Here is a 27,908-nt window from a genome sequence, read left to right on the forward strand (position 1 = left end):
CCAGCTGCAGTTGTGGTGGCATTGGCTGTTGTAGTGTGGGCTGCAGATGTGGTGACAGGGGAAGTTGTAGTAGCAGCTGCAGTTGTAGTGGCAGCCTCTGTCGTAAGAGTGGCTGCAGTCGAGATGGCAGAAGCTGTTGTAATGTGGGCTGCAGTTGTGGTTATAGGGGAAGTTGTAGTGGCAACTGCAGTTGTGGTGGCATTGGCTGTTGTAGTGTGGGTTGTAGTTGTGGTTAGAGGGGAAGTTGTAGTGGCAACTGATGTTGAGGTACCAGCTGCAGTTGTGGTGGCATTGGCTGTTGTAGTGTGGGCTGCAGTTGTGGTGACAGGTGAAGTTGTTGTAGCAGCTGCAGTTGTAGTGGCAGCCTCTGTCGTAAGAGTGGCTGAAGTTGTGGTGGCAGAAGCTGTTGAAGTGTGGGCTACAGTTGTGGTTGCAGGGGAAGTTGTAGTTGCAACTGCTGTTGTAGTAACAGCTGCAGTTGAGGTGGCATTGGCTGTTGTAGTATGGGCTGCAGTTGTGGTTATAGTGGAAGTTGTAGTGGCAACTGAGATGTCAGAAGCTGTTGTAGTGTTGGCTGCAGTTGTGGTTATAGGGGAAGTTGGAGTGGCAACTGCTGTTGTAGTACCAGATGCAGTTTTGGTGGCATTGGCTGTTGTAGTGTGGGCTGCAGTTGTGGTTACATGGGATGTTGTAGTGGTAACTGTTGTTGAGGTACCAGCTGCAGTTGTGGTGGCATTGGCTGTTGTAGTGTGGGCTGCATTTGTGGTTATAGGGGAAGTTGAAGAAGCAACTGCTGTTGTAGTAACAGCTGCAGTTGTGGTGGCATTGGCTGTTGTAGTATGGGCTGCATTTGAGGTTATAGGGGAAGTTGTAGTGGCAACTGCAGTTGTGGTGGCATTGGCTGTTGTAGTGTGGGCTGCAGTTGTGGTTATAGGGGAAGTTGTAGTGGCAACTGCAGTTGTGGTGGCATTGGCTGTTGTAGTGTGGGCTGCAGATGTGCTGACAGGGGAAGTTGTAGTAGCAGCTGCAGTTGTAGTGGCAGCTTCTGTCTTAAGAGTGGATGCAGTTGAGATGGCAGAAGATGTTGTAGTGTGGGCTGCAGTTGTGGTTATAGGGGAAGTTGAAGAAGCAACTGCTGTTGTAGTAACAGCTGCAGTTGTGGTGGCTTTGGCTGTTGTAGTGTGGGCTGCAGTTGTGGTTATAGGGGAAGTTGTAGTAGCAGCTGCAGTTGTAGTGGCAGCCTCTGTCGTAAGAGTGGCTGCAGTCGAGATGGCAGAAGCTGTTGTAATGTGGGCTGCAGTTGTGGTGACAGGGGAAGTTGTAGTAGCAGCTGCAGTTGTAGTGGCAGCCTCTGTCGTAAGAGTGGCTGCAGTCGAGATGGCAGAAGCTGTTGTAATGTGGGCTGCAGTTGTGGTTATAGGGGAAGTTGTAGTGGCAACTGCAGTTGTGGTGGCATTGGCTGTTGTAGTGTGGGCTGCAGTTGTGGTTACAGGGGATGGTGTAGTGGTAACTGCTGTTGAGGTACCAGCTGCAGTTGTGGTGGCATTGGCTGTTGTAGTGTGGCCTGCAGATGTGGTGACAGGGGAAGTTGTAGTAGCAGCTGCAGTTGTAGTAACAGCTGCAGTTGTGGTGGCATTGGCTGTTGTAGTGTGGGCTGCAGTTGTGGTGACAGGTGAAGTTGTAGTAGCAGCTGCAGTTGTAGTGGCAGCTTCTGTCGTAAGAGTGGCTGCAGTTGAGATGGCAGAAGCTGTTGTAATGTGGGCTGCAGTTGTGGTTATAGGGGAAGTTGTAGTGGCAACTGCAGATGTGGTGGCATTGGCTGTTGAAGTGTGGGCTGCAGTTGTAGTTACAAGGGATGCTGTAGTTGCAACTTCTGTTAAGGTACCAGCTGCAGTTGTGGTGGCATTGGCTGTTGTAGTGTGGGCTGCAGATGTGGTGACAGGGGAAGTTGTAGTAGCAGCTGCAGTTGTAGTGGCAGCCTCTGTCGTAAGAGTGGCTGCAGTCGAGATGGCAGAAGCTGTTGTAATGTGGGCTGCAGTTGTGGTTATAGGGGAAGTTGTAGTGGCAACTGCAGTTGTGGTGGCATTGGCTGTTGTAGTGTGGGTTGTAGTTGTGGTTAGAGGGGAAGTTGTAGTTGCAACTGCTGTTGTTGTAACAGCTGCAGTTGAGGTGGCATTGGCTGTTGTAGTATGGGCTGCAGTTGTGGTGACAGGGGAAGTTGTAGTAGCAGCTGCAGTTGTAGTGGCAGCCTCTGTCGTAAGAGTGGCTGCAGTCGAGATGGCAGAAGCTGTTGTAATGTGGGCTGCAGTTGTGGTTATAGGGGAAGTTGTAGTGGCAACTGCAGTTGTGGTGGCATTGGCTGTTGTAGTGTGGGCTGCAGTTGTGGTTACAGGGGATGGTGTAGTGGTAACTGCTGTTGAGGTACCAGCTGCAGTTGTGGTGGCATTGGCTGTTGTAGTGTGGCCTGCAGATGTGGTGACAGGGGAAGTTGTAGTAGCAGCTGCAGTTGTAGTAACAGCTGCAGTTGTGGTGGCATTGGCTGTTGTAGTGTGGGCTGCAGTTGTGGTGACAGGTGAAGTTGTAGTAGCAGCTGCAGTTGTAGTGGCAGCTTCTGTCGTAAGAGTGGCTGCAGTTGAGATGGCAGAAGCTGTTGTAATGTGGGCTGCAGTTGTGGTGACAGGGGAAGTTGCAGTAGCAGCTGCAGTTGTAGTGGCAGCCTCTGTCGTAAGAGTGGCTGCAGTCGAGATGGCAGAAGCTGTTGTAATGTGGGCTGCAGTTGTGGTTATAGGGGAAGTTGTAGTGGCAACTGCAGTTGTGGTGGCATTGGCTGTTGTAGTGTGGGCTGCAGTTGTGGTTACAGGGGATGGTGTAGTGGTAACTGCTGTTGAGGTACCAGCTGCAGTTGTGGTGGCATTGGCTGTTGTAGTGTGGCCTGCAGATGTGGTGACAGGGGAAGTTGTAGTAGCAGCTGCAGTTGTAGTAACAGCTGCAGTTGTGGTGGCATTGGCTGTTGTAGTGTGGGCTGCAGTTGTGGTGACAGGTGAAGTTGTAGTAGCAGCTGCAGTTGTAGTGGCAGCTTCTGTCGTAAGAGTGGCTGCAGTTGAGATGGCAGAAGCTGTTGTAATGTGGGCTGCAGTTGTGGTTATAGGGGAAGTTGTAGTGGCAACTGCAGATGTGGTGGCATTGGCTGTTGAAGTGTGGGCTGCAGTTGTAGTTACAAGGGATGCTGTAGTTGCAACTTCTGTTGAGGTACCAGCTGCAGTTGTGGTGGCATTGGCTGTTGTAGTGTGGGCTGCAGATGTGGTGACAGGGGAAGTTGTAGTAGCAGCTGCAGTTGTAGTGGCAGCCTCTGTCGTAAGAGTGGCTGCAGTCGAGATGGCAGAAGCTGTTGTAATGTGGGCTGCAGTTGTGGTTATAGGGGAAGTTGTAGTGGCAACTGCAGATGTGGTGGCATTGGCTGTTGAAGTGTGGGCTGCAGTTGTAGTTACAAGGGATGCTGTAGTTGCAACTTCTGTTGAGGTACCAGCTGCAGTTGAGGTGGCATTGGCAGTTGTAGTATGGGCTGCAGTTGTGGTTATAGTGGAAGTTGTAGTGGCAGCTGAGATGTCAGAAGCTGTTGTAATGTGGGCTGCAGTTGTGGTTATAGGGGAAGTTGTAGTGGCAACTGCAGTTGTGGTGGCATTGGCTGTTGTAGTGTGGGTTGTAGATGTGGTTAGAGGGGAAGTTGGAGTGGCAACTGCTGTTGTAGTACCAGATGCAGTTTTGGTGGCATTGGCTGTTGTAGTGTGGGCTGCAGTTGTGGTTACATGGGAAGTTGTAGTAGCAACTGCAGTTGTAGTGGCATTGGCTGGTGTAGTGTGGGCTGCAGTTGTGGTGATAGGGGAAGTTGTAGTGGCAACTGCAGTTGAGGTGGCATTGGCTGTTGTAGTATGGGCTGCAGTTGTTGTTAGCTGGGAAGTTGTAGTGGCAACTGATGTTGATGTACCAGCTGCAGTTGTGGTTGCATTGGCTGTTGTAGTGTGGGCTGCAGTTGTGGTGATAGGGGAAGTTGTAGTAGCAGCTGCAGTTGTAGTGGCAGCCTCTGTGGAAGGAGCCGCTGCAGTTGAGATGGCAGAAGCTGTTGTAATGTGGGCTGCAGTTGTGGTTATAGGGAAAGTTGTAGTGGCAACTGCAGTTGTGGTGGCATTGGCTGTTGTAGTGTGGGCTGCAGTTGTGGTTACACGGGATGCTATAGTTGAAACTGCTGTTGAGGTACCAGCTGCAGTTGTGGTGGCATTGGCTGTTGTAGTGTGGGCTGCAGTTGTGGTTACATGGGAAGTTGTAGTAGCAACTGCAGTTGTAGTGGCATTGGCTGGTGTAGTGTGGGCTGCAGTTGTGGTGATAGGGGAAGTTGTAGTGGCAACTGCAGTTGAGGTGGCATTGGCTGTTGTAGTATGGGCTGCAGTTGTTGTTAGCTGGGAAGTTGTAGTGGCAACTGATGTTGATGTACCAGCTGCAGTTGTGGTTGCATTGGCTGTTGTAGTGTGGGCTGCAGTTGTGGTGATAGGGGAAGTTGTAGTAGCAGCTGCAGTTGTAGTGGCAGCCTCTGTGGAAGGAGCCGCTGCAGTTGAGATGGCAGAAGCTGTTGTAATGTGGGCTGCAGTTGTGGTTATAGGGAAAGTTGTAGTGGCAACTGCAGTTGTGGTGGCATTGGCTGTTGTAGTGTGGGCTGCAGTTGTGGTTACACGGGATGCTATAGTTGAAACTGCTGTTGAGGTACCAGCTGCAGTTGTGGTGGCATTGGCTGTTGTAGTGTGGGCTGCAGATGTGCTGACAGGGGAAGTTGTAGTAGCAGCTGCAGTTGTAGTGGCAGCTTCTGTCTTAAGAGTGGATGCAGTTGAGATGGCAGAAGATGTTGTAGTGTGGGCTGCAGTTGTGGTTATAGGGGAAGTTGAAGAAGCAACTGCTGTTGTAGTAACAGCTGCAGTTGTGGTGGCTTTGGCTGTTGTAGTGTGGGCTGCAGTTGTGGTTATAGGGGAAGTTGTAGTGGCAACTGCAGTTGTGGTGGCATTGGCTGTTGTAGTGTGGGCTGCAGTTGTGGTTACAGGGGATGGTGTAGTGGTAACTGCTGTTGAGGTACCAGCTGCAGTTGTGGTGGCATTGGCTGTTGTAGTGTGGCCTGCAGATGTGGTGACAGGGGAAGTTGTAGTAGCAGCTGCAGTTGTAGTAACAGCTGCAGTTGTGGTGGCATTGGCTGTTGTAGTGTGGGCTGCAGTTGTGGTGACAGGTGAAGTTGTAGTAGCAGCTGCAGTTGTAGTGGCAGCTTCTGTCGTAAGAGTGGCTGCAGTTGAGATGGCAGAAGCTGTTGTATTGTGGGCTGCAGTTGTGGTTATAGGGGAAGTTGTAGTGGCAACTGCAGATGTGGTGGCATTGGCTGTTGAAGTGTGGGCTGCAGTTGTAGTTACAAGGGATGCTGTAGTTGCAACTTCTGTTGAGGTACCAGCTGCAGTTGTGGTGGCATTGGCTGTTGTAGTGTGGGCTGCAGATGTGGTGACAGGGGAAGTTGTAGTAGCAGCTGCAGTTGTAGTGGCAGCCTCTGTCGTAAGAGTGGCTGCAGTCGAGATGGCAGAAGCTGTTGTAATGTGGGCTGCAGTTGTGGTTATAGGGGAAGTTGTAGTGGCAACTGCAGTTGTGGTGGCATTGGCTGTTGTAGTGTGGGTTGTAGTTGTGGTTAGAGGGGAAGTTGTAGTTGCAACTGCTGTTGTTGTAACAGCTGCAGTTGAGGTGGCATTGGCTGTTGTAGTATGGGCTGCAGTTGTGGTGACAGGGGAAGTTGTAGTAGCAGCTGCAGTTGTAGTGGCATTGGCTGTTGTAGTGTGGCCTGCAGATGTGGTGACAGGGGAAGTTGTAGTAGCAGCTGCAGTTGTAGTAACAGCTGCAGTTGTGGTGGCATTGGCTGTTGTAGTGTGGGCTGCAGTTGTGGTGACAGGTGAAGTTGTAGTAGCAGCTGCAGTTGTAGTGGCAGCTTCTGTCGTAAGAGTGGCTGCAGTTGAGATGGCAGAAGCTGTTGTAATGTGGGCTGCAGTTGTGGTTATAGGGGAAGTTGTAGTGGCAACTGCAGATGTGGTGGCATTGGCTGTTGAAGTGTGGGCTGCAGTTGTAGTTACAAGGGATGCTGTAGTTGCAACTTCTGTTGAGGTACCAGCTGCAGTTGTGGTGGCATTGGCTGTTGTAGTGTGGGCTGCAGATGTGGTGACAGGGGAAGTTGTAGTAGCAGCTGCAGTTGTAGTGGCAGCCTCTGTCGTAAGAGTGGCTGCAGTCGAGATGGCAGAAGCTGTTGTAATGTGGGCTGCAGTTGTGGTTATAGGGGAAGTTGTAGTGGCAACTGCAGTTGTGGTGGCATTGGCTGTTGTAGTGTGGGTTGTAGTTGTGGTTAGAGGGGAAGTTGTAGTTGCAACTGCTGTTGTTGTAACAGCTGCAGTTGAGGTGGCATTGGCTGTTGTAGTATGGGCTGCAGTTGTGGTGACAGGGGAAGTTGTAGTAGCAGCTGCAGTTGTAGTGGCAGCCTCTGTCGTAAGAGTGGCTGCAGTCGAGATGGCAGAAGCTGTTGTAATGTGGGCTGCAGTTGTGGTTATAGGGGAAGTTGTAGTGGCAACTGCAGTTGTGGTGGCATTGGCTGTTGTAGTGTGGGCTGCAGTTGTGGTTACAGGGGATGGTGTAGTGGTAACTGCTGTTGAGGTACCAGCTGCAGTTGTGGTGGCATTGGCTGTTGTAGTGTGGCCTGCAGATGTGGTGACAGGGGAAGTTGTAGTAGCAGCTGCAGTTGTAGTAACAGCTGCAGTTGTGGTGGCATTGGCTGTTGTAGTGTGGGCTGCAGTTGTGGTGACAGGTGAAGTTGTAGTAGCAGCTGCAGTTGTAGTGGCAGCTTCTGTCGTAAGAGTGGCTGCAGTTGAGATGGCAGAAGCTGTTGTAATGTGGGCTGCAGTTGTGGTGACAGGGGAAGTTGGAGTAGCAGCTGCAGTTGTAGTGGCAGCCTCTGTCGTAAGAGTGGCTGCAGTCGAGATGGCAGAAGCTGTTGTAATGTGGGCTGCAGTTGTGGTTATAGGGGAAGTTGTAGTGGCAACTGCAGTTGTGGTGGCATTGGCTGTTGTAGTGTGGGCTGCAGTTGTGGTTACAGGGGATGGTGTAGTGGTAACTGCTGTTGAGGTACCAGCTGCAGTTGTGGTGGCATTGGCTGTTGTAGTGTGGCCTGCAGATGTGGTGACAGGGGAAGTTGTAGTAGCAGCTGCAGTTGTAGTAACAGCTGCAGTTGTGGTGGCATTGGCTGTTGTAGTGTGGGCTGCAGTTGTGGTGACAGGTGAAGTTGTAGTAGCAGCTGCAGTTGTAGTGGCAGCTTCTGTCGTAAGAGTGGCTGCAGTTGAGATGGCAGAAGCTGTTGTAATGTGGGCTGCAGTTGTGGTTATAGGGGAAGTTGTAGTGGCAACTGCAGATGTGGTGGCATTGGCTGTTGAAGTGTGGGCTGCAGTTGTAGTTACAAGGGATGCTGTAGTTGCAACTTCTGTTGAGGTACCAGCTGCAGTTGAGGTGGCATTGGCAGTTGTAGTATGGGCTGCAGTTGTGGTTATAGTGGAAGTTGTAGTGGCAACTGAGATGTCAGAAGCTGTTGTAATGTGGGCTGCAGTTGTGGTTATAGGGGAAGTTGTAGTGGCAACTGCAGTTGTGGTGGCATTGGCTGTTGTAGTGTGGGTTGTAGATGTGGTTAGAGGGGAAGTTGGAGTGGCAACTGCTGTTGTAGTACCAGATGCAGTTTTGGTGGCATTGGCTGTTGTAGTGTGGGCTGCAGTTGTGGTTACATGGGAAGTTGTAGTAGCAGCTGCAGTTGTAGTGGCATTGGCTGGTGTAGTGTGGGCTGCAGTTGTGGTGATAGGGGAAGTTGTAGTGGCAACTGCAGTTGAGGTGGCATTGGCTGTTGTAGTATGGGCTGCAGTTGTTGTTAGCTGGGAAGTTGTAGTGGCAACTGATGTTGATGTACCAGCTGCAGTTGTGGTTGCATTGGCTGTTGTAGTGTGGGCTGCAGTTGTGGTGATAGGGGAAGTTGTAGTAGCAGCTGCAGTTGTAGTGGCAGCCTCTGTGGAAGGAGCCGCTGCAGTTGAGATGGCAGAAGCTGTTGTAATGTGGGCTGCAGTTGTGGTTATAGGGAAAGTTGTAGTGGCAACTGCAGTTGTGGTGGCATTGGCTGTTGTAGTGTGGGCTGCAGTTGTGGTTACACGGGATGCTATAGTTGAAACTGCTGTTGAGGTACCAGCTGCAGTTGTGGTGGCATTGGCTGTTGTAGTATGGGCTGCATTTGAGGTTATAGGGGAAGTTGTAGTGGCAACTGCAGTTGTGGTGGCATTGGCTGTTGTAGTGTGGGCTGCAGTTGTGGTTATAGGGGAAGTTGTAGTGGCAACTGCAGTTGTGGTGGCATTGGCTGTTGTAGTGTGGGCTGCAGATGTGCTGACAGGGGAAGTTGTAGTAGCAGCTGCAGTTGTAGTGGCAGCTTCTGTCGTAAGAGTGGATGCAGTTGAGATGGCAGAAGATGTTGTAGTGTGGGCTGCAGCTGTGGTTATAGGGGAAGTTGAAGAAGCAACTGCTGTTGTAGTAACAGCTGCAGTTGTGGTGGCATTGGCTGTTGTAGTATGGGCTGCATTTGTGGTGACAGGTGAAGTTGTAGTAGCAGCTGCAGTTGTAGTGGCAGCTTCCGTCGTAAGAGTGGATGCAGTTGAGATGGCAGAAGATGTTGTAGTGTGGGCTGCAGTTGTGGTTATAGGGGAAGTTGAAGAAGCAACTGTTGTTGTAGTAACAGCTGCAGTTGTGGTGGCATTGGCCATTGTAGTATGGGCTGCATTTGTGGTTATAGGGGAAGTTGTAGTGGCAACTGATGTTGAGGTACCAGCTGCAGTTGTGGTGGCATTGGCTGTTGGAGTGTGGGCTGCAGTTGTGGTGACAGGGGAAGTTGTAGTAGCAGCTGCAGTTGTAGTGGCAGGTTCTGTCATAAGAGTGGCTGCAGTTGTGGTGGCAGAAGCTGTTGTAGTGTGGGCTAAAGTTGTGGTTGCAGGGGAATTTGAAGAAGCAACTGCTGTTGTAGTAACAGCTGCAGTTGTTGTGGCATTGGCTGTTGTAGTATGGGCTGCAGTTGTGGTGACAGGTGAAGTTGTAGTAGCAGCTGCAGTTGTAGTGCCAGCTTCTGTCGTAAGAGTGGATGGAGTTGAGATGGCAGAAGATGTAGTGTGGGCTGCAGTTGTGGTCATCGGGGAAGTTGAAGAAGCAACTGCTGTTGTAGTAACAGCTGCAGTTGAGGTGGCATTGGCTGTTGTAGTATGGGCTGCAGTTGTGGTGACAGGTGAAGTTGTAGAAGCAGTTGTAGTGGCAGACTCTGTCGTAAGAGTGGCTGCAGTTGTTGTGGCAGAAGCTGTTGAAGTGTGGGCTACAGTTGTGGTTGCAGGGGAAGTTGTAGTGGCAACTGCTGTTGTACTACCAGCTGCAGTTGAGGTGGCATTGGCTGTTGTAGTGTGGGCTGCAGTGGTGGTGACAGGGGAAGTTGTAGTAGCAGCTGCAGTTGTAGTGGCAGCCTCTGTCGTAGGAGCCGCTGCAGTTGAGATGGCAGAAGCTGTTGTAGTGTGGGCTGCAGTTGTGGTTATAGGGGAAGTTGTAGTGGCAACTGCAGTTGTGGTGGCATTGGCTGTTGTAGTGTGGGCTGCAGTTGTGGTTACAGGGGATGCTGCAGTGGCAACTGATGTTGAGGTACCAGCTGCAGTTGTGGTGGCATTGACTATTGTAGTGTGGTCTGCAGTTGTGGTGACAGGGGAAGTTGTAGTAGCAGCTGCAGTTGTAGTGGCAGCTTCTGTCGTAAGAGTGGCTGCAGTTGTGGTGGCAGAAGCTGTTGTAGTGTGGGCTGCAGTTGTGGTTACAGGGGATGCTGCAGTGGCAACTGATGTTGTGGTACCAGCTGCAGTTGTGGTGGCATTGACTATTGTAGTGTGGTCTGCAGTTGTGGTGGCATAAGCTGTTGTAGTGTGGGCTACAGTTGTGGTTGCAGGGGAAGTTGTAGTGGCAACTGCTGTTGTAGTACCAGCTGCAGTTGTGGTGGCATTGGCTGTTGTAGTATGGGCTGCAGTTGTAGTTACAGGGGATGCTGAAGTGGCAACTGCAATTGAGGTACCAGCTGCAGTTGTAGTGGCAGCCTCTGTCATAAGAGCCGCTGCAGTTGAGAAAGCAGAAGCTGTTGTAGTGTGGGCTGCATTTGTGGTTATAGGGGAAGTTGTAGTGGCACCTGCTGTCGTAGTACCAGCTGCAGTTGTGGTGGCATTGGCTGTTGTAGTGTGGGCTGCAGTTGTGGTGACAGTTGAAGTTGTCGTAACAGCTGCTGTTGTAGTGACAGCCTCTGTTGTAAGAGTGGCTGCAGTTGTGGTGGCAGAAGCTGTTGTAGTGTGGGCTGCAGTTGTGGTGACAAGGGAAGTTGTAGTGGCAACTGCTGTTGTAGTAACAGCTGCAGTTGTGGTGGCATTGGCTGTTGTAGTGTGGGCTGCAGTTGTGTTGACAAGGGAAGTTGTAGGAGCCGCTGCAGTTGAGATGGCAGAAGCTGTTGTACTGTGGGCTGCAGTTGTGTTTATAGGGGAAGTTGTATTGGCAACTGCAGTTGTGGTGGCAGCCTCTGTCGTAGAAGCCGCTGCAGTTGTGGTGGCATTGGCTGTTGTAGTGTGGGCTGCAGTTGTGGTTATAGGGGAAGTTGTATTGGCAACTGCAGTTGTGGTGGCATTGGCTGTTGTAGTGTGGGTTGCAGTTGTGGTGACAAGGGAAGTTGTAGTAGCAGCTGCAGTTGTAGTGGCAGCCTCTGTCGTAGAAGCCGCTGCAGGTGTGATGGCAGAAGCTGTTGTAGTGTGGGGTGCAGTTGTGGTTAAAGGGGAAGTTGTAGTGGCAACTGCTGTTGTAGTAACAGCTGCAGTTGTGGTGGCATTGGCTGTTGTAGTGTGGGCTGCAGTTGTGGTTACAGGGGATGCTGTAGTGGCAACTGCTGTTGAGCTACCAACTGCAGTTGTGGTGGCATTGGCTGTTGTAGTGTGGGCTGCAGTTTTGGTTACAGGGGATGCTGTAGTGGCAACTGCTGTTGTGGTGGCATTAGCTGTTGTAGTGTGGGCTGCAGTTGTGGTGACAGGGGAAGTTGAAGTAGCAGCTGCAGTTGTTGTGGCATTGGCTGTTGTAGTATGGGCTGCAGTTGTGGTGACAGGTGAAGTTGAAGTAGCAGCTACAGTTGTAGTGGCAGCCCCGGTCGTAAGAGTGGCTGCAGTTGAGATGGCAGAAGCTGTTGAAGTGTGGGCTACAGTTGTGGTTGCAGGGGAAGTTGTAGTGGCAACTGCTGTTGTGGTACCAGCTGCAGTTGTAGTGGCATTGGCTGTTGTAGTGTGGGCTGCAGTTGTGGTGACAGGTGAAGTTGTAGTAGCAGCTGCAGTTGTAGTGTTAGCCTCTGTCGTAAGAGTGGCTGCAGTTGTGGTTATAGGGGAAGTTGTAGTACCATCTGCAGTTGAGGTGGCATTGGCTGTTGTAGTGTGGGCTGCAGTTGTGGTTACAGGGGATGATGAAGTGGCAAGTGCTGTTGAGGTACCAGCTGCAGTTGTGGTGGCATTGGCTGTTGTAGTGTGGGCTGCAGTTGTGGTAACAGGTGAAGTTGTAGTAGCAGCTGCAGTTGTAGTGGCATTGGCTGTTGTAGTGTGGGCTGCAGTTGTGGTTATAGGGGAAGTTGTAGTAGCAGCTGATGTTGTAGTATGGGCTGCAGTTGTGGTTATAGGGGAAGTTGTAGTTGCAACTGCTGTTGTAGTATCAGCTGCAGTTGAGGTGGCATTGGCTGTTGTAGTGTGGGCTGCAGTTGTGGTTATAGGGGAAGTTGTAGTGGCAACTGATGTTGTAGTATGGGCTGCAGTTGTGGTTATAGGGGAAGTTGTAGTGTCAACTGATGTTGTAGTAGCAGCTGCAGTTGTAGTGGCAGCCTCTGACGTAGGAGCTGCTGCAGTTGAGATGGCAGAAGCTGTTGTAGTGTGGGCTTCAGTTGTGGTTATAGGGGAAGTTGTAGTGGCAACTGACGTTGAGGTACCAGCTGCAGTTGTGGTGGCATTGGCTGTTGTGGTGTGGGCTGCAGTTGTGGTGACAGGTGAAGTTGTAGTAGCAGTTGTAGTGGCAGCCTCTGTCGTGAGAGTCGCTGCAGTTGTGGTTATAGGAGAAGTTGTAGTAGCAGCTGCAGTTGTAGTGGCAGCCTCGGTCGTAAGAGTGGCTGACGTAGGAGCTGCTGCAGTTGAGATGGCAGAAGCTGTTGAAGTGTGGGCTACAGTTGTGGTTGCAGGGGAAGTTGTAGTGGCAACTGCTGTTGTAGTACCAGCTGCAGTTGAGGTGGCATTGGCTGTTGTAGTATGGGCTGCAGTTGTGGTTATAGGGGAAGTTGTAGTGGCAACTGCTGTTGTAGTACCAGCTGCAGTTGTAGTGGCATTGGCTGTTGTAGTGTGGGCTGCAGTTGTGGTGACAGGGGAAGTTGTAGTAGCAGCTGCAGTTGTAGTTGCAGCTGCAGTTGAGGTGGCATTGGCTGTTCTAGTATGGGCTGCAGTTGTGGATGCAGGGGATGTTGTAGTGGCAACTGCAGTTGTAGTGGCAGTGTCTGTCGTAAGAGTGGCTGCAGTTGTGGTGGCAGAAGCTGTTGTAGTGTGGGCTGCAGTTGTGGTTGCAGGGGAAGTTGTAGTAGCAGCTGCAGTTGTAGTGGCAGCCTCTGTCGTAGGAGCCACTGCAGTTGAGATGGCAGAAGCTGCTGTAGTGTGGGCTGCATTTGTGGTGACAGGTGAAGTTGTAGAAGCAGTTGTAGTGGCAGCCTCTGTCGTAAGAGTAGGTGTAGTTGTAGTGTCAACTGATGTTGTAGTACCAGCTGCAGTTGTAGTGGCAGCCTCTGACGTAGGAGCTGCTGCAGTTGAGATGGCAGAAGCTGTTGTAGTGTGGGCTTCAGTTGTGGTTATAGGGGAAGTTGTAGTGGCAACTGACGTTGAGGTACCAGCTGCAGTTGTGGTGGCATTGGCTGTTGTGGTGTGGGCTGCAGTTGTGGTGACAGGTGAAGTTGTAGTAGCAGTTGTAGTGGCAGCCTCTGTCGTGAGAGTCGCTGCAGTTGTGGTTATAGGAGAAGTTGTAGTAGCAGCTGCAGTTGTAGTGGCAGCCTCGGTCGTAAGAGTGGCTGACGTAGGAGCTGCTGCAGTTGAGATGGCAGAAGCTGTTGAAGTGTGGGCTACAGTTGTGGTTGCAGGGGAAGTTGTAGTGGCAACTGCTGTTGTAGTACCAGCTGCAGTTGAGGTGGCATTGGCTGTTGTAGTATGGGCTGCAGTTGTGGTTATAGGGGAAGTTGTAGTGGCAACTGCTGTTGTAGTACCAGCTGCAGTTGTAGTGGCATTGGCTGTTGTAGTGTGGGCTGCAGTTGTGGTGACAGGGGAAGTTGTAGTAGCAGCTGCAGTTGTAGTTGCAGCTGCAGTTGAGGTGGCATTGGCTGTTCTAGTATGGGCTGCAGTTGTGGATGCAGGGGATGTTGTAGTGGCAACTGCAGTTGTAGTGGCAGTGTCTGTCGTAAGAGTGGCTGCAGTTGTGGTGGCAGAAGCTGTTGTAGTGTGGGCTGCAGTTGTGGTTGCAGGGGAAGTTGTAGTAGCAGCTGCAGTTGTAGTGGCAGCCTCTGTCGTAGGAGCCACTGCAGTTGAGATGGCAGAAGCTGCTGTAGTGTGGGCTGCATTTGTGGTGACAGGTGAAGTTGTAGAAGCAGTTGTAGTGGCAGCCTCTGTCGTAAGAGTAGGTGTAGTTGTGGTGGCAGGAGCTGTTGTAGTACCAGCTGCAGTTGAGGTGGCATTGGCTGTTGTAGTATGGGCTGCAGTTGTGGTTATAGGGGAAGTTGTATTGGCAACTGCTGTTGTAGTACCAGCTGCAGTTGTAGTGGCATTGGCTGTTGTAGTGTGGGCTGCAGTTGTGGTGACAGGGGAAGTTGTAGTAGCAGCTGCAGTTGTAGTGGCAGCCTCGGTCGTAAGAGTGGCTGCAGTTGAGATGGCAGAAGCTGTTGAAGTGTGGCCTACAGTTGTGGTTGCAGGGGAAGTTGTAGTGGCAACTGCTGTTGTAGTACCAGCTGCAGTTGAGGTGGCATTGGCTGTTGTAGTATGGGCTGCAGTTGTGGTTATAGGGGAAGTTGTAGTGGCAACTGCTGTTGTAGTACCAGCTGCAGTTGTAGTGGCATTGACTGTTGTAGTGTGGGCTGCAGTTGTGGTGACAGGGGAAATTGTAGTAGCAGCTGCAGTTGTAGTGGCAGCCTCGGTCGTAAGAGTGGCTGCAGTTGAGATGGCAGAAGCTGTTGAAGTGTGGGCTACAGTTGTGGTTGCAGGGGAAGTTGTAGTAGCAGCTGATGTTGTAGTATGGGCTGCAGTTGTGGTTATAGGGGAAGTTGTAGTTGCAACTGCTGTTGTAGTATCAGCTGCAGTTGAGGTGGCATTGGCTGTTGTACTGTGGGCTGCAGTTGTGGTTATAGGGGAAGTTGAAGTAGCAACTGATGTTGTAGAATGGGCTGCAGTTGTGGTTATAGGGGAAGTTGTAGTTGCAACTGCTGTTGTAGTACCAGCTGCAGTTGATGTGGCATTGGCTGTTGTAGTGTGGGCTGCAGTTGTGTTAAAAGGGGATGCTGAAGTGGGAAGTGCTGTTGAGGTACCAGCTGCAGTTGTGGTGGCATTGGCTGTTGTAGTGTGGGCTGCAGTTGTGGTTACAGGGGATGTTGTACTGGCAACTGCTGTTGAGGTACCAGCTGCAGTTGTGGTGGCATTAGCTGTTGTAGTGTGGGCTGCAGTTGTGGTAACAGGTGAAGTTGTAGTAGCAGCTGAAGTTGTAGTGGCATTGGCTGTTGTAGTGTGGGCTGCAGTTGTGGTAACAGGGGAAGTTGTAGTAGCAGCTGCAGTTGTAGAGGCAGCCTCTGTCGTAGGAGCTGCTGCAGTTGAGGTGGCAGAAGCTGTTGTAGTGTGGGCTGCAGTTCTGGTTCTAGTGGAAGTTGTAGTGGCAACTGCAGTTGTGGTGACATTGGCTGTTGTAGTGTGGGCTGCAGTTGTGGTTATAGGGGAAGTTGTAGTGGCAACTGCTGTTGTAGTACCAGCTGCAGTTGTAGTGGCATTGGCTGTTGTAGTGTGGGCTGCAGTTGTGGTGACAGGGGAAGTTGTAGTAGCAGCTGCAGTTGTAGTGGCAGCCTCGGTCGTAAGAGTGGCTGCAGTTGAGATGGCAGAAGCTGTTGAAGTGTGGGCTACAGTTGTGGTTGCAGGGGAAGTTGTAGTGGCAACTGCTGTTGTAGTACCAGCTGCAGTTGAAGTGGCATTGGCTGTTGTAGTATGGGCTGCAGTTGTGGTTATAGGGGAAGTTGTAGTGGCAACTGCTGTTGTAGTACCAGCTGCAGTTGTAGTGGCATTGGCTGTTGTAGTGTGGGCTGCAGTTGTGGTGACAGGGGAAGTTGTAGTAGCAGCTGCAGTTGTAGTGGCAGCCCCTGTCGTAGGAGCCACTGCAGTTGAGATGGCAGAAGCTGTTGTAGTGTGGGCTGCAGTTGTGGTTATAGGGGAAGTTGTAGTGGCAAATGCTGTTGTAGTACCATCTGCAGTTGTGGTGGCATTGGCTGTTGTAGTGTGGGCTGCAGTTGTGGTTGCTGGGGAAGTTGTAGTTGCAACTGCTGTTGTAGTATCAGCTGCAGTTGAGGTGGCATTGGCTGTTATAGTGTGGGCTACAGTTGTGGTTACAGGGGATGCTGAAGTGGGAAGTGCTGTTGAGGTACCAGCTGCAGTTGTGGTGGCATTGGCTGTTGTAGTATGGGCTGCAGTTGTGGTTATAGGGGAAGTTGTAGTGTCAACTGATGTTGTAGTAGCAGCTGCAGTTGTAGTGGCAGCCTCTGACGTAGGAGCTGCTGCAGTTGAGATGGCAGAAGCTGTTGTAGTGTGGGCTTCAGTTGTGGTTATAGGGGAAGTTGTAGTGGCAACTGACGTTGAGGTACCAGCTGCAGTTGTGGTGGCATTGGCTGTTGTGGTGTGGGCTGCAGTTGTGGTGACAGGTGAAGTTGTAGTAGCAGTTGTAGTGGCAGCCTCTGTCGTAAGAGTCGCTGCAGTTGTGGTTATAGGAGAAGTTGTAGTAGCAGCTGCAGTTGTAGTGGCAGCCTCGGTCGTAAGAGTGGCTGACGTAGGAGCTGCTGCAGTTGAGATGGCAGAAGCTGTTGAAGTGTGGGCTACAGTTGTGGTTGCAGGGGAAGTTGTAGTGGCAACTGCTGTTGTAGTACCAGCTGCAGTTGAGGTGGCATTGGCTGTTGTAGTATGGGCTGCAGTTGTGGTTATAGGGGAAGTTGTAGTGGCAACTGCTGTTGTAGTACCAGCTGCAGTTGTAGTGGCATTGGCTGTTGTAGTGTGGGCTGCAGTTGTGGTGACAGGGGAAGTTGTAGTAGCAGCTGCAGTTGTAGTTGCAGCTGCAGTTGAGGTGGCATTGGCTGTTCTAGTATGGGCTGCAGTTGTGGATGCAGGGGATGTTGTAGTGGCAACTGCAGTTGTAGTGGCAGTGTCTGTCGTAAGAGTGGCTGCAGTTGTGGTGGCAGAAGCTGTTGTAGTGTGGGCTGCAGTTGTGGTTGCAGGGGAAGTTGTAGTAGCAGCTGCAGTTGTAGTGGCAGCCTCTGTCGTAGGAGCCACTGCAGTTGAGATGGCAGAAGCTGCTGTAGTGTGGGCTGCATTTGTGGTGACAGGTGAAGTTGTAGAAGCAGTTGTAGTGGCAGCCTCTGTCGTAAGAGTAGGTGTAGTTGTGGTGGCAGGAGCTGTTGTAGTACCAGCTGCAGTTGAGGTGGCATTGGCTGTTGTAGTATGGGCTGCAGTTGTGGTTATAGGGGAAGTTGTATTGGCAACTGCTGTTGTAGTACCAGCTGCAGTTGTAGTGGCATTGGCTGTTGTAGTGTGGGCTGCAGTTGTGGTGACAGGGGAAGTTGTAGTAGCAGCTGCAGTTGTAGTGGCAGCCTCGGTCGTACGAGTGGCTGCAGTTGAGATGGCAGAAGCTGTTGAAGTGTGGCCTACAGTTGTGGTTGCAGGGGAAGTTGTAGTGGCAACTGCTGTTGTAGTACCAGCTGCAGTTGAGGTGGCATTGGCTGTTGTAGTATGGGCTGCAGTTGTGGTTATAGGGGAAGTTGTAGTGGCAACTGCTGTTGTAGTACCAGCTGCAGTTGTAGTGGCATTGACTGTTGTAGTGTGGGCTGCAGTTGTGGTGACAGGGGAAATTGTAGTAGCAGCTGCAGTTGTAGTGGCAGCCTCGGTCGTAAGAGTGGCTGCAGTTGAGATGGCAGAAGCTGTTGAAGTGTGGGCTACAGTTGTGGTTGCAGGGGAAGTTGTAGTAGCAGCTGATGTTGTAGTATGGGCTGCAGTTGTGGTTATAGGGGAAGTTGTAGTTGCAACTGCTGTTGTAGTATCAGCTGCAGTTGAGGTGGCATTGGCTGTTGTACTGTGGGCTGCAGTTGTGGTTATAGGGGAAGTTGAAGTAGCAACTGATGTTGTAGAATGGGCTGCAGTTGTGGTTATAGGGGAAGTTGTAGTTGCAACTGCTGTTGTAGTACCAGCTGCAGTTGATGTGGCATTGGCTGTTGTAGTGTGGGCTGCAGTTGTGTTAAAAGGGGATGCTGAAGTGGGAAGTGCTGTTGAGGTACCAGCTGCAGTTGTGGTGGCATTGGCTGTTGTAGTGTGGGCTGCAGTTGTGGTAACAGGTGAAGTTGTAGTAGCAGCTGAAGTTGTAGTGGCATTGGCTGTTGTAGTGTGGGCTGCAGTTGTGGTAACAGGGGAAGTTGTAGTAGCAGCTGCAGTTGTAGAGGCAGCCTCTGTCGTAGGAGCTGCTGCAGTTGAGGTGGCAGAAGCTGTTGTAGTGTGGGCTGCAGTTCTGGTTCTAGTGGAAGTTGTAGTGGCAACTGCAGTTGTGGTGACATTGGCTGTTGTAGTATGGGCTGCAGTTGTGGTTATAGGGGAAGTTGTAGTGGCAACTGCTGTTGTAGTACCAGCTGCAGTTGTAGTGGCAGCCTCGGTCGTAAGAGTGGCTGCAGTTGAGATGGCAGAAGCTGTTGAAGTGTGGGCTACAGTTGTGGTTGCAGGGGAAGTTGTAGTGGCAACTGCTGTTGTAGTACCAGCTGCAGTTGTAGTGGCATTGGCTGTTGTAGTGTGGGCTGCAGTTGTGGTGACAGGGGAAGTTGTAGTAGCAGCTGCAGTTGTAGTGGCAGCCCCTGTCGTAGGAGCCACTGCAGTTGAGATGGCAGAAGCTGTTGTAGTGTGGGCTGCAGTTGTGGTTATAGGGGAAGTTGTAGTGGCAAATGCTGTTGTAGTACCATCTGCAGTTGTGGTGGCATTGGCTGTTGTAGTGTGGGCTGCAGTTGTGGTTGCTGGGGAAGTTGTAGTTGCAACTGCTGTTGTAGTATCAGCTGCAGTTGAGGTGGCATTGGCTGTTATAGTGTGGGCTACAGTTGTGGTTACAGGGGATGCTGAAGTGGGAAGTGCTGTTGAGGTACCAGCTGCAGTTGTGGTGGCATTGGCTGTTGTAGTGTGGGCTGCAGTTGTGGTTACAGGGGAGGTTGTACTGGCAACTGCTGTTGAGGTACCAGCTGCAGTTGTGGTGGCATTGGCTGTTGTAGTGTGGGCTGCAGTTGTGGTTGCAGGGGAAGTTGTAGTAGCAGCTGCAGTTGTAGTGGCAGCCTCTGTCGTAGGAGCCACTGCAGTTGAGATGGCAGAAGCTGCTGTAGTGTGGGCTGCAGTTGTGGTGACAGGTGAAGTTGTAGAAGCAGTTGTAGTGGCAGCCTCTGTCGTAAGAGTAGGTGTAGTTGTGGTGGCAGGAGCTGTTGTAGTACCAGCTGCAGTTGAGGTGGCATTGGCTGTTGTAGTATGGGCTGCAGTTGTGGTTATAGGGGAAGTTGTATTGGCAACTGCTGTTGTAGTACCAGCTGCAGTTGTAGTGGCATTGGCTGTTGTAGTGTGGGCTGCAGTTGTGGTGACAGGGGAAGTTGTAGTAGGAGCTGCAGTTGTAGTGGCAGCCTCGGTCGTAAGAGTGGCTGCAGTTGAGATGGCAGAAGCTGTTGAAGTGTGGCCTACAGTTGTGGTTGCAGGGGAAGTTGTAGTGGCAACTGCTGTTGTAGTACCAGCTGCAGTTGAGGTGGCATTGGCTGTTGTAGTATGGGCTGCAGTTGTGGTTATAGGGGAAGTTGTAGTGGCAACTGCTGTTGTAGTACCAGCTGCAGTTGTAGTGGCATTGACTGTTGTAGTGTGGGCTGCAGTTGTGGTGACAGGGGAAATTGTAGTAGCAGCTGCAGTTGTAGTGGCAGCCTCGGTCGTAAGAGTGGCTGCAGTTGAGATGGCAGAAGCTGTTGAAGTGTGGGCTACAGTTGTGGTTGCAGGGGAAGTTGTAGTGGCAACTGCTGTTGTAGTACCAGCTGCAGTTGAGGTGGCATTGGCTGTTGTAGTATGGGCTGCAGTTGTGGTTATAGGGGAAGTTGTAGTGGCAACTGCTGTTGTAGTACCAGCTGCAGTTGTAGTGGCATTGGCTGTTGTAGTGTGGGCTGCAGTTGTGGTGACAGGGGAAGTTGTAGTAGCAGCTGCAGTTGTAGTTGCAGCTGCAGTTGAGGTGGCATTGGCTGTTCTAGTATGGGCTGCAGTTGTTGATGCAGGGGATGTTGTAGTGGCAACTGCAGTTGTAGTGGCAGTGTCTGTCGTAAGAGTGGCTGCAGTTGTGGTGGCAGAAGCTGTTGTAGTGTGGGCTGCAGTTGTGGTTGCAGGGGAAGTTGTAGTAGCAGCTGCAGTTGTAGTGGCGGCCTCTGTCGTAGGAGCCACTGCAGTTGAGATGGCAGAAGCTGCTGTAGTGTGGGCTGCATTTGTGGTGACAGGTGAAGTTGTAGAAGCAGTTGTAGTGGCAGCCTCTGTCGTAAGAGTAGGTGTAGTTGTGGTGGCAGGAGCTGTTGTAGTACCAGCTGCAGTTGAGGTGGCATTGGCTGTTGTAGTATGGGCTGCAGTTGTGGTTATAGGGGAAGTTGTAGTGGCAACTGCTGTTGTAGTACCAGCTGCAGTTGTAGTGGCATTGACTGTTGTAGTGTGGGCTGCAGTTGTGGTGACAGGGGAAATTGTAGTAGCAGCTGCAGTTGTAGTGGCAGCCTCGGTCGTAAGAGTGGCTGCAGTTGAGATGGCAGAAGCTGTTGAAGTGTGGGCTACAGTTGTGGTTGCAGGGGAAGTTGTAGTAGCAGCTGATGTTGTAGTATGGGCTGCAGTTGTGGTTATAGGGGAAGTTGTAGTTGCAACTGCTGTTGTAGTATCAGCTGCAGTTGAGGTGGCATTGGCTGTTGTACTGTGGGCTGCAGTTGTGGTTATAGGGGAAGTTGAAGTAGCAACTGATGTTGTAGAATGGGCTGCAGTTGTGGTTATAGGGGAAGTTGTAGTGGCAACTGATGTGGATGTACCAGCTGCAGTTGTGGTGGCATTGGCTGTTGTAGTGTGGGCTGCAGTTGTGGTGACAGGGGAAGTTGTTGTAGCAGCTGCAGTTGTAGTGGCAGCCTCTGTCGTAGGAGCCCCTGCAGTTGAGATGGCAGAAGCTGTTGTACTGTGGGCTGCAGTTGTGGTTATAGGGGAAGTTGTAGTGGCAACTGATGTTGTATTATGGGCTGCAGTTGTGGTTATAGGGGAAGTTGTAGTGGCAACTGATGTGGATGTACCAGCTGCAGTTGTGGTGGCATTGGCTGTTGTAATGTGGGCTGCAGTTGTGGTTGCAGGGGAAGTTGTAGTAACAGCTGCAGTTGTAGTGGCAGCCTCTGTCGTAGGAGCCGCTGCAGTTGAGATGGCAGAAGCTGTTGTAGGTTGGGCTGCAGTTGTGGTGACAGGGGAAGTTGTAGTAGCAGCTGCAGTTGTAGTGGCAGACTCTGTCGTAGGAGCCGCTGCAGTTGAGAAGGCAGAAGCTGTTGTAGTGTGGGCTGCAGTTGTGGTTATAGGGGAAGTTGTAGTGGCAACTGCAGTTGTGGTGGCATTGGCTGTTGTAGTGTGGGCTGCAGTTGTGGTTACAGGGGATGCTGTACTGGCAACTGCTGTTGAGGTACCAGCTGCAGTTGTGGTGGCATTGGCTGTTGTAGTGTGGGCTGCAGTTGTGGTTATACGGGAAGTTGTAGTGGCAACTGATGTTGATGTACCAGCTGCAGTTGAGATGGCAGAGGATGTTGTAGTGTGGGCTGCAGTTGTGGTGACAGGTGAAGTTGTAGTAGCAGCCTCTGTCGTAAGAGTGGCTGCAGTTGTGGTTATAGGGGAAGTTGTAGTGGCAACTGCTGTTGTAGTACCATCTGCAGTTGAGGTGGCATTGGCTGTTGTAGTGTGGGCTGCAGTTGTGGTTGCAGGGGAAGTTGTAGTAGCAGTTGTAGTGGCAGCCTCTGTCGTAAGAGTAGGTGTAGTTGTGGTGGCAGAAGCTGTTGAAGTGTGGGCTGCAGTTGTGGTTGCAGGGGAAGTTGTAGTTGCAACTGCTGTTGTAGTACCAGCTGCAGTTGTGGTGGCACTGGCTGTTGTAGTGTGGGCTGCAGTTGTGGTAATAGGGGAAGTTGTAGTGGCAACTGCAGTTGTGGTGGCATTGGCTGTTGTAGTGTGGGCTGCAGTTGTGGTTACAGGGGATGCTGTACTGGCAACTGCTGTTGAGGTACCAGCTGCAGTTGTGGTGGCACTGGCTGTTGTAGTGTGGGCTGCAGTTGTGGTGACAGGGGAAGTTGTAGTAGCAGCTGCAGTTGTAGTGGCAGCTTCTGTCGTGAGAGTGGCTGCAGTTGTGGTGGCAGAAGCTGTTGTAGTGTGGGCTACAGTTGTGGTTGCAGGGGAAGTTGTAGTGGCAACTGCTGTTGTAGTACCAGCTGCAGTTGTGGTGGCATTGGCTGTTTTAGTATGGGCTGCAGTTGTGGTTAGAGGGGAAGTTGTAGTGGCAACTGCTGTTGTAGTACCAGCTGCAGTTGTAGTGGCATTGACTGTTGTAGTGTGGGCTGCAGTTGTGGTGACAGGGGAAATTGTAGTAGCAGCTGCAGTTGTAGTGTCAGCCTCGGTCGTAAGAGTGGCTGCAGTTGAGATGGCAGAAGCTGTTGAAGTGTGGGCTACAGTTGTGGTTGCAGGGGAAGTTGTAGTGGCAACTGCTGTTGTAGTACCAGCTGCAGTTGAGGTGGCATTGGCTGTTGTAGTATGGGCTGCAGTTGTGGTTATAGGGGAAGTTGTAGTGGCAACTGCTGTTGTAGTACCAGCTGCAGTTGTAGTGGCATTGGCTGTTGTAGTGTGGGCTGCAGTTGTGGTGACAGGGGAAGTTGTAGTAGCAGCTGCAGTTGTAGTTGCAGCTGCAGTTGAGGTGGCATTGGCTGTTCTAGTATGGGCTGCAGTTGTGGATGCAGGGGATGTTGTAGTGGCAACTGCAGTTGTAGTGGCAGTGTCTGTCGTAAGAGTGGCTGCAGTTGTGGTGGCAGAAGCTGTTGTAGTGTGGGCTGCAGTTGTGGTTGCAGGGGAAGTTGTAGTAGCAGCTGCAGTTGTAGTGGCAGCCTCTGTCGTAGGAGCCACTGCAGTTGAGATGGCAGAAGCTGCTGTAGTGTGGGCTGCATTTGTGGTGACAGGTGAAGTTGTAGAAGCAGTTGTAGTGGCAGCCTCTGTCGTAAGAGTAGGTGTAGTTGTGGTGGCAGGAGCTGTTGTAGTCCCAGCTGCAGTTGAGGTGGCATTGGCTGTTGTAGTATGGGCTGCAGTTGTGGTTATAGGGGAAGTTGTATTGGCAACTGCTGTTGTAGTACCAGCTGCAGTTGTAGTGGCATTGGCTGTTGTAGTGTGGGCTGCAGTTGTGGTGACAGGGGAAGTTGTAGTAGCAGCTGCAGTTGTAGTGGCAGCCTCGGTCGTAAGAGTGGCTGCAGTTGAGATGGCAGAAGCTGTTGAAGTGTGGCCTACAGTTGTGGTTGCAGGGGAAGTTGTAGTGGCAACTGCTGTTGTAGTACCAGCTGCCGTTGAGGTGGCATTGGCTGTTGTAGTATGGGCTGCAGTTGTGGTTATAGGGGAAGTTGTAGTGGCAACTGCTGTTGTAGTACCAGCTGCAGTTGTAGTGGCATTGACTGTTGTAGTGTGGGCTGCAGTTGTGGTGACAGGGGAAATTGTAGTAGCAGCTGCAGTTGTAGTGGCAGCCTCGGTCGTAAGAGTGGCTGCAGTTGAGATGGCAGAAGCTGTTGAAGTGTGGGCTACAGTTGTGGTTGCAGGGGAAGTTGTAGTAGCAGCTGATGTTGTAGTATGGGCTGCAGTTGTGGTTATAGGGGAAGTTGTAGTTGCAACTGCTGTTGTAGTATCAGCTGCAGTTGAGGTGGCATTGGCTGTTGTACTGTGGGCTGCAGTTGTGGTTATAGGGGAAGTTGAAGTAGCAACTGATGTTGTAGAATGGGCTGCAGTTGTGGTTATAGGGGAAGTTGTAGTGGCAACTGATGTGGATGTACCAGCTGCAGTTGTGGTGGCATTGGCTGTTGTAGTGTGGGCTGCAGTTGTGGTGACAGGGGAAGTTGTTGTAGCAGCTGCAGTTGTAGTGGCAGCCTCTGTCGTAGGAGCCCCTGCAGTTGAGATGGCAGAAGCTGTTGTACTGTGGGCTGCAGTTGTGGTTATAGGGGAAGTTGTAGTGGCAACTGATGTTGTATTATGGGCTGCAGTTGTGGTTATAGGGGAAGTTGTAGTGGCAACTGATGTGGATGTACCAGCTGCAGTTGAGGTGGCATTGGCTGTTGTAATGTGGGCTGCAGTTGTGGTTGCAGGGGAAGTTGTAGTAACAGCTGCAGTTGTAGTGGCAGCCTCTGTCGTAGGAGCCGCTGCAGTTGAGATGGCAGAAGCTGTTGTAGGTTGGGCTGCAGTTGTGGTGACAGGGGAAGTTGTAGTAGCAGCTGCAGTTGTAGTGGCAGACTCTGTCGTAGGAGCCGCTGCAGTTGAGAAGGCAGAAGCTGTTGTAGTGTGGGCTGCAGTTGTGGTTATAGGGGAAGTTGTAGTGGCAACTGCAGTTGTGGTGGCATTGGCTGTTGTAGTGTGGGCTGCAGTTGTGGTTACAGGGGATGCTGTACTGGCAACTGCTGTTGAGGTACCAGCTGCAGTTGTGGTGGCATTGGCTGTTGTAGTGTGGGCTGCAGTTGTGGTTATACGGGAAGTTGTAGTGGCAACTGATGTTGATGTACCAGCTGCAGTTGAGATGGCAGAGGATGTTGTAGTGTGGGCTGCAGTTGTGGTGACAGGTGAAGTTGTAGTAGCAGCCTCTGTCGTAAGAGTGGCTGCAGTTGTGGTTATAGGGGAAGTTGTAGTGGCAACTGCTGTTGTAGTACCATCTGCAGTTGAGGTGGCATTGGCTGTTGTAGTGTGGGCTGCAGTTGTGGTTGCAGGGGAAGTTGTAGTAGCAGTTGTAGTGGCAGCCTCTGTCGTAAGAGTAGGTGTAGTTGTGGTGGCAGAAGCTGTTGAAGTGTGGGCTGCAGTTGTGGTTGCAGGGGAAGTTGTAGTTGCAACTGCTGTTGTAGTACCAGCTGCAGTTGTGGTGGCACTGGCTGTTGTAGTGTGGGCTGCAGTTGTGGTAATAGGGGAAGTTGTAGTGGCAACTGCAGTTGTGGTGGCATTGGCTGTTGTAGTGTGGGCTGCAGTTGTGGTTACAGGGGATGCTGTACTGGCAACTGCTGTTGAGGTACCAGCTGCAGTTGTGGTGGCACTGGCTGTTGTAGTGTGGGCTGCAGTTGTGGTGACAGGGGAAGTTGTAGTAGCAGCTGCAGTTGTAGTGGCAGCTTCTGTCGTGAGAGTGGCTGCAGTTGTGGTGGCAGAAGCTGTTGTAGTGTGGGCTACAGTTGTGGTTGCAGGGGAAGTTGTAGTGGCAACTGCTGTTGTAGTACCAGCTGCAGTTGTGGTGGCATTGGCTGTTTTAGTATGGGCTGCAGTTGTGGTTAGAGGGGAAGTTGTAGTGGCAACTGCTGTTGAGGTACCAGCTGCAGTTGTGGTGGCACTGGCTGTTGTAGTGTGGGCTGCAGTTGTGGTGACAGGGGACGTTGTAGTTGCAGCTGCAGTTTTAGTGGCAGCCTCTGTCGTAGGAGCCGCTGCAGTTGAGATGGCAGAAGCTGTTGTAGTGGGGGCTGCATTTGTGGCTACAGGGTATGCTGTAGTGGCAACTGCTGTTGTAGTACCAGCTGCAGTTGTAGTGTGGGCTGCAGTTGTGGTGACAGGTGAAGTTGTAGTAGCAGCTGCAGTTGTAGTGGCAGCCTCTGTCGTAGGAGCCGCTTCAGTTGAGATGGCAGAAGCTGCTGTAGTGTGGGCTGCATTTGTGGTGACAGGTGAAGTTGTAGAAGCAGTTGTAGTGGCAGCCTCTGTCGTAAGAGTAGGTGTAGTTGTGGTGGCAGGAGCTGTTGTAGTACCAGCTGCAGTTGAGGTGGCATTGGCTGTTGTAGTATGGGCTGCAGTTGTGGTTATAGGGGAAGTTGTATTGGCAACTGCTGTTGTAGTACCAGCTGCAGTTGTAGTGGCATTGGCTGTTGTAGTGTGGGCTGCAGTTGTGGTGACAGGGGAAGTTGTAGTAGCAGCTGCAGTTGTAGTGGCAGCCTCGGTCGTAAGAGTGGCTGCAGTTGAGATGGCAGAAGCTGTTGAAGTGTGGCCTACAGTTGTGGTTGCAGGGGAAGTTGTAGTGGCAACTGCTGTTGTAGTACCAGCTGCCGTTGAGGTGGCATTGGCAGTTGTAGTATGGGCTGCAGTTGTGGTTATAGGGGAAGTTGTAGTGGCAACTGCTGTTGTAGTACCAGCTGCAGTTGTAGTGGCATTGACTGTTGTAGTGTGGGCTGCAGTTGTGGTGACAGGGGAAATTGTAGTAGCAGCTGCAGTTGTAGTGGCAGCCTCGGTCGTAAGAGTGGCTGCAGTTGAGATGGCAGAAGCTGTTGAAGTGTGGGCTACAGTTGTGGTTGCAGGGGAAGTTGTAGTAGCAGCTGATGTTGTAGTATGGGCTGCAGTTGTGGTTATAGGGGAAGTTGTAGTTGCAACTGCTGTTGTAGTATCAGCTGCAGTTGAGGTGGCATTGGCTGTTGTACTGTGGGCTGCAGTTGTGGTTATAGGGGAAGTTGAAGTAGCAACTGATGTTGTAGAATGGGCTGCAGTTGTGGTTATAGGGGAAGTTGTAGTGGCAACTGATGTGGATGTACCAGCTGCAGTTGTGGTGGCATTGGCTGTTGTAGTGTGGGCTGCAGTTGTGGTGACAGGGGAAGTTGTTGTAGCAGCTGCAGTTGTAGTGGCAGCCTCTGTCGTAGGAGCCCCTGCAGTTGAGATGGCAGAAGCTGTTGTACTGTGGGCTGCAGTTGTGGTTATAGGGGAAGTTGTAGTGGCAACTGATGTTGTATTATGGGCTGCAGTTGTGGTTATAGGGGAAGTTGTAGTGGCAACTGATGTGGATGTACCAGCTGCAGTTGAGGTGGCATTGGCTGTTGTAATGTGGGCTGCAGTTGTGGTTGCAGGGGAAGTTGTAGTAACAGCTGCAGTTGTAGTGGCAGCCTCTGTCGTAGGAGCCGCTGCAGTTGAGATGGCAGAAGCTGTTGTAGGTTGGGCTGCAGTTGTGGTGACAGGGGAAGTTGTAGTAGCAGCTGCAGTTGTAGTGGCAGACTCTGTCGTAGGAGCCGCTGCAGTTGAGAAGGCAGAAGCTGTTGTAGTGTGGGCTGCAGTTGTGGTTATAGGGGAAGTTGTAGTGGCAACTGCAGTTGTGGTGGCATTGGCTGTTGTAGTGTGGGCTGCAGTTGTGGTTACAGGGGATGCTGTACTGGCAACTGCTGTTGAGGTACCAGCTGCAGTTGTGGTGGCATTGGCTGTTGTAGTGTGGGCTGCAGTTGTGGTTATACGGGAAGTTGTAGTGGCAACTGATGTTGATGTACCAGCTGCAGTTGAGATGGCAGAGGATGTTGTAGTGTGGGCTGCAGTTGTGGTGACAGGTGAAGTTGTAGTAGCAGCCTCTGTCGTAAGAGTGGCTGCAGTTGTGGTTATAGGGGAAGTTGTAGTGGCAACTGCTGTTGTAGTACCATCTGCAGTTGAGGTGGCATTGGCTGTTGTAGTGTGGGCTGCAGTTGTGGTTGCAGGGGAAGTTGTAGTAGCAGTTGTAGTGGCAGCCTCTGTCGTAAGAGTAGGTGTAGTTGTGGTGGCAGAAGCTGTTGAAGTGTGGGCTGCAGTTGTGGTTGCAGGGGAAGTTGTAGTTGCAACTGCTGTTGTAGTACCAGCTGCAGTTGTGGTGGCACTGGCTGTTGTAGTGTGGGCTGCAGTTGTGGTAATAGGGGAAGTTGTAGTGGCAACTGCAGTTGTGGTGGCATTGGCTGTTGTAGTGTGGGCTGCAGTTGTGGTTACAGGGGATGCTGTACTGGCAACTGCTGTTGAGGTACCAGCTGCAGTTGTGGTGGCACTGGCTGTTGTAGTGTGGGCTGCAGTTGTGGTGACAGGGGAAGTTGTAGTAGCAGCTGCAGTTGTAGTGGCAGCTTCTGTCGTGAGAGTGGCTGCAGTTGTGGTGGCAGAAGCTGTTGTAGTGTGGGCTACAGTTGTGGTTGCAGGGGAAGTTGTAGTGGCAACTGCTGTTGTAGTACCAGCTGCAGTTGTGGTGGCATTGGCTGTTTTAGTATGGGCTGCAGTTGTGGTTAGAGGGGAAGTTGTAGTGGCAACTGCTGTTGAGGTACCAGCTGCAGTTGTGGTGGCACTGGCTGTTGTAGTGTGGGCTGCAGTTGTGGTGACAGGGGACGTTGTAGTTGCAGCTGCAGTTTTAGTGGCAGCCTCTGTCGTAGGAGCCGCTGCAGTTGAGATGGCAGAAGCTGTTGTAGTGGGGGCTGCATTTGTGGCTACAGGGTATGCTGTAGTGGCAACTGCTGTTGT

At 51.6% G+C, this 27,908-nt stretch overlaps 1 protein-coding gene across 1 annotated transcript in view; it reads right to left on the reverse strand.

The window, feature by feature from the left end:
- LOC149970248 (uncharacterized) overlaps nucleotides 1-27,908 on the reverse strand; it is a 121,790-nt gene that overhangs the window by 22,425 nt on the left and 71,457 nt on the right. The window contains exons 26-28 of the mRNA XM_090228341.1: nucleotides 27,393-27,632; nucleotides 25,533-25,592; nucleotides 24,525-24,584 (exon numbers count right to left, since the gene is read on the reverse strand). Of these exons, the coding sequence (XP_090084467.1) occupies nucleotides 24,525-24,584; nucleotides 25,533-25,592; nucleotides 27,393-27,632 (360 nt within the window). The remainder of the gene's footprint in view (nucleotides 1-24,524; nucleotides 24,585-25,532; nucleotides 25,593-27,392; nucleotides 27,633-27,908) is intronic.

Source organism: Oncorhynchus mykiss, chromosome 30, assembly GCF_057628025.1.
Source record: "Oncorhynchus mykiss isolate SJ-2025 chromosome 30, ASM5762802v1, whole genome shotgun sequence".
NCBI classification, from domain to species: domain Eukaryota; kingdom Metazoa; phylum Chordata; class Actinopteri; order Salmoniformes; family Salmonidae; genus Oncorhynchus; species Oncorhynchus mykiss.